This window comes from Leptonychotes weddellii, chromosome 4 (assembly GCF_054177405.1).
Source record: "Leptonychotes weddellii isolate Sample4059 chromosome 4, ASM5417740v2, whole genome shotgun sequence".
In the NCBI taxonomy this organism is placed as follows: domain Eukaryota; kingdom Metazoa; phylum Chordata; class Mammalia; order Carnivora; family Phocidae; genus Leptonychotes; species Leptonychotes weddellii.
The window spans coordinates 6810402-6823492 of NC_138372.1; the positions used below are offsets into that span (position 1 = coordinate 6810402).

The following is a 13091-nucleotide window of genomic DNA, read 5'->3' on the forward strand; positions in this document are numbered from 1 at the left end:
GGGCTCCCCCACCCGCCGTGTTCTGTCCTGCATCATGGCAGCATCCTGAGAGCTGACGTTTATCATTTGAATACCAAGTTCTAACCACTTGGCTTGTTTTCGTTGACTTAATCCTCGCAAAATCCTGTGGTATGGGTTCTATTAGATTCCTCATTCTTACCTGAGGAAACTGAGGCACAGAGAGTTGACGCAGCTTGCTCCAGGCAGCAGGGAGTATGGGATAGAGGCAGGGTTCGTACCCAGGCAGTCTGGCCCTGAGCAGGTACTCCCAGCCTCTCTGCCCTCTACTGAAAACACCCAAAAAGTTCCATGCTCATCTGTCTCTCCATCTTTGTTCACACTCTCTGTCCAAATCTCACGTTTCAGGTTAACCAGCAGTAGGGGTTCTAGAAGGTTCTTCACCCATATCTCACCCAAAGGAATGATAGTAAAATATGGAAATTGTAGGTACTACTTTTTTTAATAACAGCTTTACTGAGATATAATTCACATATGTGGGTACTTTTGGATGTAAGCAAGAGAGTCGGTCTTGACAGAGTGATGGGGAAACAACACATATGTCTAAAGCAGGTTTTCCATAAAAAGTGGTGGTAAAGGGGCGCCTGGGTGGCGAAGTAGGTTACACGTCTGCCTTCAGCTCAGGTCACGATTCCAGGGTCCTGGGATCAGGCCTTGCATTGGGCTCCCTGCTCAGCAGAGAGCCTGCTTCTCCTGCTCCCTCTGCTGCTCCCCCTGCTTGTTTTCTCTCTCTCTCTGTCAGATAAATAAAATCCTTAAAAAAAAAAAAAAAGGTGGTATAGGAGGGGGTAAGAGTTTGCAGTTACTGTGGGGAGGTGCAAGGATGTTTTTCTAGCTGATAACTCTACAATACTGCACATGCTGACCTCTGGACAGTAAGTGGCAGTCTGCAGTTGACAAAGAAAACGAAGACGCGCCCCCATCCGGATGGGGGTGTCTGCTGGACGGCAGGCCAACTGCAGCCAGGCTGTGGTAGCCTGGCCAGAGGTCGCGGTGTGAGAAGTCCCCAGAGACTCTTCTGCTCTTTACTGTAAGAGACTTGGAAGAGTCACGTAGCGGGGTCTTGCTGGCAGGCCTTGCTGTGGCTGCCACATCACGAGTGGTGAACGTAACCAACTTGCAGTGTGAATAAACACAGCACAGCCCGTGAGATGGTGAAGACCAAGTGGGGGACAATGCCCGGTAATACCTGTGGGGTGGGGTGGGGGCCTGTGGTGGCACCCGGCTTGAGTCGTAGGCCGCACTTTCTGCACCGTGGCACGTGGCTTTTCTTGAGTGTCTCTGTAGCCCTGCTCTTCCAGACTCGTGGAGCAAACACACACATGTACCAGTGTTGCCATGGACAGGAAAACATTTTAAGTGGGCTTTTTGCTTCCTTTTACAGTGTGGTGTTTGTTCTGATTGTTGGGCATTTTCCATTTATAGTGGCTGTAAGCTGATTAGGGCCCTGATGATCGTCTCAGAAGAGGGTTTGGGGGGCTGAGGAAGGAAGGTTGGACGTCTAGAAAGCTCCAGAGGAATAGTAGTGGAATTTTGTTTGCTCCTTTGGGAGCAGTGGTCTTGGTTTGGCCTGGTATGTCTGGGAAGACCAGGGAAGAAGAAAATGGCGGCCGTGCAAGGAAAGAAACTCAGAAGCTTCTCTCCCCGTCAGCCAAGAGCGGACTAAAGACAAGTGTCTAGAAGAGGTGACAGGAGGACCGGCACGAAGAGCCACTGAGCTTTATGCTCACAAACTGGAGGAGAGAGCCCCTTGTCAGAGGAGTGGAGAACAGTTGTCCTGGAGATGAGGGAGCCTAGGACAGGGAGGCTTTAGGGGGACTCTGTGTGCTGCATTGATCGCCATGCAGGACTAGCTCTCATGGACAGACTTTGTGCATGGACTGCAGGTCTGCTGTTCCTGGAGCACTGTCCATTAGCACTGGGGTCTGTTCAAAAATAAAGAGGGGCGCCTGGGTGGCTAAGTCGGTTGAGCGTGTGACTCTTGACATTGGCTCAAGTCATGATCTCCCAGTCATGAGATGGAGCCCCACGTCGGGTTCCACACTCGGTGTGGAGTCTGCTTAAGATTCTCTCCCTTCCCCCTCTGCCCCTCCCCTTGCTCGCACTCAAGTGTTGTCTCTCTATAAAATAAATAAATAAAATCTTTAAAAAGTAAAATAAAATGAAAATAAAGAACAAAGAGCCCATCTGAAGTCACACTTCTCCCATCCATCTTTCCTTTTTGTTTTTGTTTTTTTTTAATTGAGGTGAAATTCACATAAGATTCACCATTTTATTTTATTTTTTTAAAGATTTTATTTATTTATTTGACAGAGAGAGACACAGCGAGAGAGGGAACACAAGCAGGGGGAGTGGGAGAGGGAGAAGCAGGCTTCCCGCGGAGCAGGGAGCCCGATGCTGGGCTCAATCCCAGGACCCTGAGATCATGACCTAAGCCGAAGGCAGATGCTTAACGACTGAGCCACCCAGGCGCCCCAAGATTCACCATTTTAAAGTGTGCAATTTGGTGACTTTTAGTGCATTCCCAGTGTTACGCAACCTCCACCTCTCTCTAGTGCCAACATCATATGCAAACGTCTCCCCCAGAAGGAAGTGCCATATTTATTAAGCAGGCACTGTCCATCCCCCCGTCACTCCAGCCCTGGGCAACCACTGATCTGCTTTCTGTCTTCGTTTTACCTAATTTTAGATTTACCTATTGCCTATTCTGGATATTTCATGTAAATGGGATAATACAATATGTTACCTTTTGTGTCTAGCTTCTTTCATTTAGCATAATGTTTTTAAGGTTCATCCATGTACAGTACTTCATGCCTTTCTTATGGTTGAATAATATCTCATTACGTGGATCTACCATGATATGCTCATCTGTTCATCCATTGGTGGACCTTTGAGTTGTTTCCACCGTTTGGCTATTATAAATGGTGCTGCGCTGAACATTTGTGACCAAGTATTTGAATACCTGTTTTTGATTCTTTTTTTTTTTTTTTAAGATTTTATTTATTTATTTAACAGAGAGAGACATAGCGAGAGAGGAACGCAAGCAGGGGGAGTGGGAGAGGGAGAAGCAGGCTTCCTGCTGAGCAGGGAGCCCAATGTGGGGCTCGATCCCAGGACCCTGGGATCATGACCTGAGCCGAAGGCAGACGCTTAACGACTGAGCCACCCAGGTGCCCCTGCCTGTTTTTAATTCTTTTGGGTATATGCTCAGGAGTCGAATCGCTGAATCTTACGGTAATACGATGTTGAACTTTTCCAGGACCTTTCCCACTGTGTCCCACAGTGGCCGAACCATTTTCCATTCCCACCAGCAGTGGACAAGGGGTCTCATTTCAGTTTCTTCACATCCTCACCAACACTTGTTATTTTTTCGTTTTTTTTAATAGCCACCCTGTTGGGAGTGAAGTGGTACTTCACTGTGGTTCTGATTCACATTTTCATAATGACAAATTTCATGTGCTTCTCGGCCATCTGTATATCTTTTTTGGAGAAATGGCTATTCAAGTCCTTCACCATTTTTTTTTTTAATGGATTGTTTGTATTTTGTTGTTGAATTGTAGGAGTTCTTTATATATTGTGGATACAAGACCTTTATCAGATATATGATTTGTAGATATTTCTGTGTTTAATTTTTGAATGACTCCGTAAGATCCTTGAGGACAAGAACAGCATCTTTGCTGCGTCTCTTACCCAACCCACATCAGACTCGAAGCAGCAGCTCAGTAATGTGCCTTTGTTCCATGCATTGATTCCATTGCTCTGTGAGGCTGAATGCCACATCCCCTTATCGCGGGTTGCCTTTGATTTCTGATAATGCCCACCACACTGCTCTTAGAAGTTGACTTATAAGTAAGCACAAGTCAGTTGGTTAAAAACTCATCATCATTTGAGAAATAGAGTGGGTGATGTTTCACAAGGAAAGCAAGTGGCTCCTTGTTACAAAGAGAAGTTCAAGGTGAAATCGTCTCAGTCGCAACACCCAACCCGCAATAAGTCCCTGTGCGCAATATTTTAATTTTGCCCTTCCAACATCTTACTATAATCTTTTGGCCACTTATCCGCCGTGCCCCTCCCCAAAGGGATAGAGACTGTGGCTTCCTGGCTCATAAGAAGGAGAGGTCAAATAAGGTATTTGCTGAATCCGTATAGTAATTTAGTTTCAGAAAACTATACTCGAGGCTCTTGGAACTTTTCAGGATTGTACGAGATTACGAGATGGCTTTTAGGATTCCTGCCAGGCCGATGGTAGTGCGTGCCCTTCCCTCTCTCTTCCGTGTGGGTGTGTATACTCACTTAGAAACTGGAGTTAAAGAAGAAAAGAAGAAAGGTTGAGAAATCTCAACCCCATGCTCTAAGAAAATACAGGTATTGACATGAATTCATCCCATAGACGTTCGTCTGAGTCCTTGGAAGGGAAGCACCGCTCAGGGGTTATCGGGCCATCGTTCAGAGGCTCAGGCTTGATCAGTCTCCTCCTCTGTTCGCATCACTGTCACTGAATTGACAAGTGGCCAGTGTTTTTGCCATAAGTGCAAATTCGGATATGCTGTGATATTTCGAAACGGCAATGATGTATATGAATTAGGCACGTGTCAGGTGGCTGTTACCACCCCCCATTTTATGCCGGAGGAACCTGGGGCCCAGAGGGGTTTGCTTGAGACTACCCAGTGGGTAGACTGTGGAGCCAGAGTTCAAGTCCAAGTTCATCTGGGTCTTTGGTGGGCACTTGTCCTCTCTCCACCATCCCTCATGCTCCTCTCAGCAGAGCACCTGACATTTAATAGTGTTGAGTTGAGAGCTCTGGAAGAAAGACTGACCACGAACAGGATAAAGCTCCTTTTGATTATGAACCATGTTGGGTTGTTTTCACCATGTTGACCTTTAGGGAAAAGAGGCGACATTTGTTGCAGGGCACAGTGCCTTTCAAAGCCTCACACAGACGCGATTTTCATTCTCTTTTTGATATTTAAATTTTAGGGGCGCCTGGGTGGCTCAGTCAGCTAAGTGTCGGACTCTTGATTTTGTCGCATCATGATCTCAGGGTCCTGGGATCGAGCCCTGCAGCGGGCTCCCTGCTCAGCAGGGAGTCTGCTTGTCTGCTTGAGATTCTCCCTCTGCCCTTCCCCCCCGCTCTCTCAAATAAATAAATAAATAATTTAAATTCAAATTTTAAAAGAGATACATGTTTGATGTAGAAAATAATTCCAAGGGCGCCTGGGTGGCTCAGCTGGTTGAGCAACTGCCTTCGGCTCAGGTCATGATCCTGGAGTCCCGGGATCGAGTCCCGCATTGGGCTCCCTGCTCGGCGGGGGGTCTGCTTCTCCCTCTGACCCTCTTCCCTCTCATGCTCTCTGTCTCTCATTCTCTCTCTCAAATAAATAAATAAATAAATAATCTTTTTAAAAAAAAAAAAAAACCAAAATTCAAAATTCCCCTCATTTGCCTCAATCCTGAAGTCGTCCTCAGAGGTAAGGACTGGTGCAGTCTGGTAGGTGTTACTCCAGTCTGTATGTGTTTATAGCCACGTAGAACTGTTTATGTACACATTAGCATTTTAGGGCTTTTTTAGAAAGACACAAATGGATCATACTTCAGGCACTTTCTGCAGCTTGCTTTTTTCCCACTTAAAATATATTGATGTCTCACATTGTCTTCCCTCATTCGCAGAGATCCTACAGCAAAGAGTTGTTTGAAGAAGTGATCTCGAAGATGCGGAAGGCGGGGATCAAATCCACCATAGCGATCGAGAAGTTTAAGCTCCTCGCGGAGAAGGTGGAGGAGATAGTGGCCAAGAACGCGCGCGCAGAAATCGACTACAGCGACGCCCCCGACGAGTTCAGAGGCAAGCGGGCCGCTCTCTTCGTGCCGAATTCTTTGAATTACCTGGACACACGTAACGTGAAAAGACAGCGTTCTGTGCTTTTAACTTCTGTATGATGTGCTAGAGTTACTCCTTGAGACACGTCTGAAATTACATTTGCCTACTTTTAGTTCCTGTTGTAAATTAAAAGGGGGGAAGAGTCCTTATCTTGATTTCAAACCGAGTGCCAGCTGTGAAAATGCCGAGCTCAGCCTTGCCTGCGCAAGAAGGGATTTGCATTTCCAAAGAAGAGTCCTGGAAGGTCTCGGATGAAGGGGTCCAGCCGGGGTCCAGCCGCTGTCTTTCCTGCAGAGCCCTGGTCCTTTTCCTCTGCCCCCCCCCCCAGCTGTAGCTGACGAAGGGGGTGTCCCCCTCCCCCGAAGGCACCTTGGACGTCTATATCTCATGCCAACTTCGGCTGCACTTGGGGGCCTGGTCGGACCATGCGATTGCTGTGTCTGTGGATAGACACTGTTAGGAGGGGCTTTGTTTCGTTTTCAGTTTCAGTTTTGGGCGCCGAATGAGAGTTTGCTTTGCTTTGTCTCCGCAGACCCTCTGATGGACACCCTGATGACCGACCCCGTGCGGCTGCCGTCGGGCACCATCATGGACCGCTCCATCATCCTGCGGCACTTGCTCAACTCTCCCACGGACCCCTTCAACCGACAGATGCTGACCGAGAGCATGCTGGAACCAGGTAGAGGAGTGGCGCCCGAATCCCGTGCCAGAGATCCATCAGAAGGGGGCAGTTTACCAAATCCAGAAGCTTCCATAGCTTACGGCACTTCATGGAAAAGACACGAAATATTCTTTGCTCTGATTCACTGTGGGAGTCTAGTCCTTATGTCCTGCTTCTTCCTCAGTCCTCGTGTCAGTGAGGGAATGAATGGCCTTTTCTTTCCGTTTGGAGAGAACTGCAGGCTGCATCTCCTAGGAAGAGCCCTCCCGTCTGGGGCCATTAATCCTCTCCTTTTCTCTTCCCAGTGCCAGAACTGAAAGAACAGATTCACGCCTGGATGAGAGAGAAACAAAACAGTGATCATTAAACCGTCCCCCGTGCCCACCCTCTGCGAGCCGGCCAAGGCCAGCCAGGCAGGCGGAAGCCGCGTCGGTGGCGGAGACGCTGTTCAGACGTTTTCGGCCCCGCACGGCAGAGACGCCGAGAGCCCCCCAGAGTGACCAGACGGTGGAGACCTGCAAGGACGTGGATGAGAAGAGGAGCCCCATTCCTGTACATATATTTAAGTGACACACATGGTCAAAAGCTTGAGGGACACACTTTACGATTGCTTGTGTAATAAAGCTTGTCCTTCCTATGTCACCATTTGGGGCTTTTGCAATGGAAGTCTTTTAGTGATTGATGACAAATGGGTCTGGGCAGCATCCCGTTCATCCCCCCCCCCAATCCAATATCCGTTGATTTGATTGTGATTAGAGAACCTTGGACATTTTGCTGCTAAAGAATCCTTCCCCCGCTCCCTTCCTGACCCGACTTGCACTGCTGTGGATTTTTTTAAGAGAAGCAAAAACAAAAATAAACTCCTTCCCCCTGGCCCTCCAAACATATATTCTGTGAGATAACTGTGCCTGCAACAAAGTGTTAATCCTGGGATCGTATTTTTATATCATATTCACATATTTGTTTTTTTTAATTGGTGTTAGATGACATGATTAATAAAAAAGGCAAGATATTTTCAGAATTTGAATTTCAGTTTTTATTTTTTTTCTTTTGAAATGTCCCTTTAAAGTTTTTTTATTCGAAACAAAATGAAGAGAACCTGTTGCTCTGGTCCTTGTCATAAGGCCTCTACTAGGAATCTGAGGAACAGCTGCAGCAAAGGAAGTGTTCAAGTATATCAGGATTTACACAACTTACAGTTTTGGGGGGCGGGCCTGGGGGGGGAGGGTGCGGACAGTTCAAAACCATTACAGTTATCCTAGGAGGGAAAAGAAATTCCTCAACTCTGGAGTCTGTGAGTTCGAGGCAGGGGATCATCTGTAGGACGTGTCCTTCGGGGCTTGGCCTGACCAAAGTGAAAACAGGGTGCAGGAAACATGGACGTGTGTCTGCTTGTAAACACACACACACACACACACACACACACACACACACAGAAACATAAGACTTTGTATTACTGCTCCCGACTTTAACATACTTGAATTCTCACATTTCCTTGGGGTAAAAAAGGGTCTGAAACCGTAAAGTGTTTGGAAGAAATTAAGCTACGAGAACAGACTTTCTTTTCTTTTCCTTTTTTTCCACCCCCCTCCACAGACAATGTCCTCTGTTCGATTCCTAACGCAAACTACAATAAATGGTGATACACATTCAGAAGGAACCTTCTTTGAGTCTCTTCTTTTTGTGGAAAGCAAAGGGGTGGGTGAAGAACAAGAGCCAAATGAGTTTGCATGTGGTGAATCCTCTTGTCTGCAGCCAATTAAGAGTTGCTATTTTTAAAATAAAACTTTCGCGTTTGTATCAGTCTCGGTCCTCCATTTGGTTCTCATTTCACCGTTTGCGTGTGTGAGGGGGCTGAGCTTTGTCACATTCGGTCTCTGCTATTCTCAACTTGGTCCCCGTGTCCAGTACCTTTTCCCTGACTTCTCCAGTTCTTCCTCAGAGCCAGCCAGTGTCATTGTGCGATGATAAAAGCGAGCATTTACTGTGTGCTGGGTACTCTGCACGAAGAGGATTTTGCACACTTACGGCTTCATCCTCTAAGAAGGCGATACTCTCGGGGCACCTGGTTGGCTCAGTGGGTTGAGCGGCCGACTCTTGATTTCGGCTCAGGTCATGATCTCAGGGTCCTGGGATCACCCCCCCCCGTCGGGCTCCCTGTTCAGCGGGGAGTCCGCTTGAGGATTCTCTCTCCCTCTCCCTCTGCCCCTCCCCTGCTCGCACACACACGCACTCTCTCTAAAATCATTCAATCTTTTTTTTTTTTAAGATTTTATTTATTTGAGAGAGAGAGAGAAACAGCATGAGAGGGGATAGGGTCAGAGGGAGAAGCAGGCTCCCCGCCGAGCCGGGAGCCCGACGTGGGACTCGATCCCAGGACTCCGGGATAATGACCCGAGCCGAAGGCAATCACCCAACCAACTGAGCCACCCAGGTGCCCTAAAATAAATAAATCTTTAAAAAATAAGACAATACTATTGTCTCAGGTTTTTTTTTTTTTTTTAAGATTTTATTTATTTATTTGAGAGAGAATGAGAGACAGAGCACGAGAGGGAAGAGGGCAGAGGGAGAAGCAGACTCCCCGCCGAGCAGGGAGCCCGATGTGGGACTCGATCCCGGGACTCCAGGATCATGACCTGAGCCGAAGGCAGTCGCTTAACCAACTGAGCCACCCAGGCGCCCTCAGGTTGTTTTTAAACACATCAGGTGTGAGGTGAGGGGAGGTTAGGTAACTGGCTCAAGGTCACCCGGTCAGTTAGTGGAAGAGCACGCGTCCAGGCTCCGAGGTCCATGCCCCCAACTGCCGTCGGTACTACTTCTCTTGAGCAAATTTGTACTAAGTCACTTCCCCTCCCCCCAGAAATAGAATGCATTCATTATCCCACCATGCAGATAATGCCATTAATTTAGTTCACTTTTTACTAAACTTGTTTATGTGTATGCCTAAAAAATTAGTTTTGGGGCTTCTATGATTAATTGTTTATCCATCTTATGAATATGTATTATTATCTCCTCTCTAACCAGATTATAAAGTCTTCACAGGCACAGATTCTGTCTTATTGTCTGCACGTCTCCGTGAAAGTAATAGAATGCTGTTATATCCCTCCGTACGCCCTCAGCATTTTGAATATTCAGAATTCAGAGGTCTCAAGGATCTGCGGGGTAGGACATGTCTTCTGTCTGTACCATCTCTAGGGGCAACATAATTCATGTTTCTATTTATTTTAGAGTCTCAGGGTTACTGTTTTATAGAAACTTATGCTTGATGCAATCTGTTAATTACGGATATTAAGATAAATTCCAAAATATTTTAAAAGTAGGTCTTGGCTACAAGAAAGATGGTCAAATAAGGAGGAGGATCCGAGTATCAGATGAGCAGAAGAGAAATGGTCCTTGGCAGAGAGATGATTAAAATAACTTCTTCCTCATTTTGTGACTCACTATTGTGTGGGATTTTAAAAGGAGTTGATAAAATATCTTTTGAAAAGATAGCACATTATTTTGTGCACGTTTTGCAACCTTTGGGTTTGGTGCAGAAAGTAGTGAATTTCACCGTGTTTTGGTTGGAGTGGAAAGGAGACATAAAGAGGCCTTGTCTCACTAGGTTAAGTTTTTGAGGGAAAGAGACCTCCACGGTGGCCTATGAGCTTGGCCCTGATATCTACTAGTGTTGGGCTGAAGGAAACCACGTTGGTTGTAGATAACTTGTCTTTCGTGAGCATATTCTATGCTCAAGCCACTCTTTCATGTAATAATTCACTTAATCCTCAACAACTGTCTGAAGGAGATGCTGTTAGTGAGACAGGCATGTGAGACTAAGCCACATGGGCTTCAGAGTCATCCCTCCAACGCTCCTGCTGTATGGCAGTATTCCAGAATGGCCCAGCTTCAGAATGCCCAAGGACATACAGAGAAGCAGCATACGATTCTGGAAGGGGCTTTGGCCTTGGGGTCAGCTCCAGACCCAACCTTCATGGGAAATGGTGAAATGATTTCAATCTCAGGGCTTTGCTTGCCGGCCACTCATTGTCAAGCCCCAAGTTTGTATCTTCAACCCAGCCCTCTCTCCCGTGCTCAACACACTAGTCTTCTCTGATGCCCTCAGAGTTCTGAATTAAGTTCCTTCTGTTTCACCCCCAACCCGCTCCTCTTTGTCTTCCCATCATGATAAATGGCAACTCCATCCTTCTAGGTCACTTGGACCAAAAACTTGGGAGTCATCCTTGATTCCTCTCTTGTGCTCTCCTCCTATCCAGTCTGTCCACAGATTTCTCAGCTCTACCTGCAGAATGTACCCAGAATTCAGCCACTCTTCACCAGGCCCACTGGTGTGACTGGTCTGAGTCATTAGCAGTGAGCTGGCTTATTGCGATAGCCTCCTGACTGCTCTTCCTGTTTCCTCCTTGTTCTCCTTTCTCATAACAGCAGCTAGAGCGGTCTTGTTAAAACTTGCCTAATGGGGCGCCTGGGTGGCTCAGTTGGTTAAGCGGCTGCCTTCGGCTCAGGTCATGATCCTGGAGTCCTGGGATCGAGTCCCGCATCGGGCTCCCTGCTCAGCAGGGAGTCTGCTTCTCCCTCTGACCCTCCCCCCTCTCATGCTCTCTCTATCTCAGTCTCTCTCTCAAATAAATAAATAAAATCTTAAAAAAAAACTTGCCTAAGATCAGGGGCACCCGGCTGGCTCAGTCAGTGGAGCATGCAACTCTTGATCTCGGGGTGATGAGTTCAAGCCCCACAGTGGGTGTGGAGAGATTACTAAAACCAAGAAACAAACAAACAAAAACCACTTGACTAAGATCACATCGTTTCTACGCTCAGACCTTCCATGGCTTCCCAATCCCCTAGGAATAAAAAGGATTTTACTGTAGCTTAGAAGGCAGAGGGCGCCTGGGTGGCTCAGTTGGTTAAGCAACTGCCTTCGGCTCAGGTCATGGTCCTGGAGTCCCGGGATCGAGTCCCGCGTCGGGCTCCCTGCTCGGCGGGGAGTCTGCTTCTCCCTCTGACCCTCCCCCCTCTCATGCTCTCTCTATCTCATTCTCTCTCTCAAATAAAAAAAAAAAAAATCTTTAAAAAAAAAAGAAGGCAGCACGCTCCCTCTCCATGATCTCTCTGAACTAACAACCTACAGCTCCCCCTTCCTCCAGCCACCAAGCCTCCTTGGCCTCCTTGCCCTCCTTAACCTGCAGGCATGCTCCCCACACTGCTAGGGCCCTTGTATTTGCTCCCTCTGCAAGGAATCCTCTTCCCATGGATATCCACCTGGAACACAGCTCCCTTAACGGCTTTAGGTCTTTGCTCAACTATCACCTCCATGAGCCCTTCCTTGTCCTCCCTGTTTAAAATCACACTCATTATTTGCTGTCCCTTGTGATTCCCTTTCTTGCATTTTCTCCTTAGCATTTATCATTAGCTAACGTATAATATCATTTACTTATTTACAGTCTATCTCCCCCACTAGAATGTGTGCCCCAGGAGGGCGGGATTTTAGTCTGTCGTGTAGCCCTAGCACCTGGAAGGGTGCCTGGCACAGGGCCGGTGCTCAGTCTCTTTGTTGAATGAATGATCTCTTCATGTATTTGTCATTCCAGTTGTATCATTTATCTGTTGCTGCAGAACCAGATCACCCCAAAATTTAGTGGCTTGATACAGTAACAGTGATTTTATCTCCGTTAGTTCTGGAGGTTCCAGGAACAAGCATCCAGGAGGACCAGACAGAAGCTGTATCATCTTTTACAGTCCAGGCTTGGAAGTCACACAGTGTGACTTCTGCCTTAGTCATAAACCCACCTGGATGCAAGGGGAAGGGATGTAGAAGCCACTGCATGACAGGATGTTAGCATTGCATTGTAAGGATAGCTTCTGAGATAGGAGATACTGTTCTGGTCACCTTGCAAAATAAGATCTGCTGCATTCCCCTCCCACCAACAATTTACAGGCTCCCTATATGCCAAATACATCCATTTCTTCCCCCAAAGACTCCCAGATTTCATCCCATTATGGCATCAGCTTGAAGTCCAACATCTCATCATCCAAGACAAGTCCAGGTGCAGGTGAGTCTCCTCTGATGTGATTCTTCAGGTCCAGTCCCTGGAGTGCTACTCCTCTTGATTTAAAGCTCTGAACTAAAGATACAAGTTATCTACACACACACACACACACACACACACACACACACACACACCATACAGTGATGGGACAGATATGGAAAAATCATTATAGATGCTCCTATCCAAATGTTGCAAAATGGGAACACACAGGAGTCACTGGACCGTAGTAATTCTGAAATCCCACCTGGCACATGTTGCCAGTTCCTTATGTAGGAATCCGTCCTACAACCTACCAATTGTTCACCAAGACTCTCAACTCCACCCTCTGGGCTCTTGGGTTTTGCCCCTGCATCTTTCCTCCCTTTTCCATAACAAAACCTAATCACAATGAAGTGGGCATCTCAGTCTGTTTCCTGTTCATAAAAAGAGGTTGGGTTCAGAAGTCTCTTTCTCTATTGCCTTTCCTCTAAGCCAGAGGTACTTTCCT

The 13091-nt window shown here is 47.0% G+C and overlaps 1 protein-coding gene across 3 annotated transcripts in view; it reads left to right on the top strand.

Moving 5' to 3' along the window:
• UBE4B (ubiquitination factor E4B) overlaps nt 1-8217 on the top strand; it is a 120636-nt gene extending 112419 nt beyond the window's left edge. For all 3 annotated transcript variants that reach the window (XM_081816873.1, XM_081816871.1, XM_081816872.1), the window contains 3 exons: nt 5686-5860; nt 6429-6575; nt 6863-8217. In XM_081816873.1, coding sequence (XP_081672999.1) covers nt 5686-5860; nt 6429-6575; nt 6863-6924 — 384 coding nt within the window. In that variant the 3' untranslated portion in view covers nt 6925-8217. The remainder of the gene's footprint in view (nt 1-5685; nt 5861-6428; nt 6576-6862) is intronic.
• Nucleotides 8218-13091: the final 4874 nt, after the last annotated feature.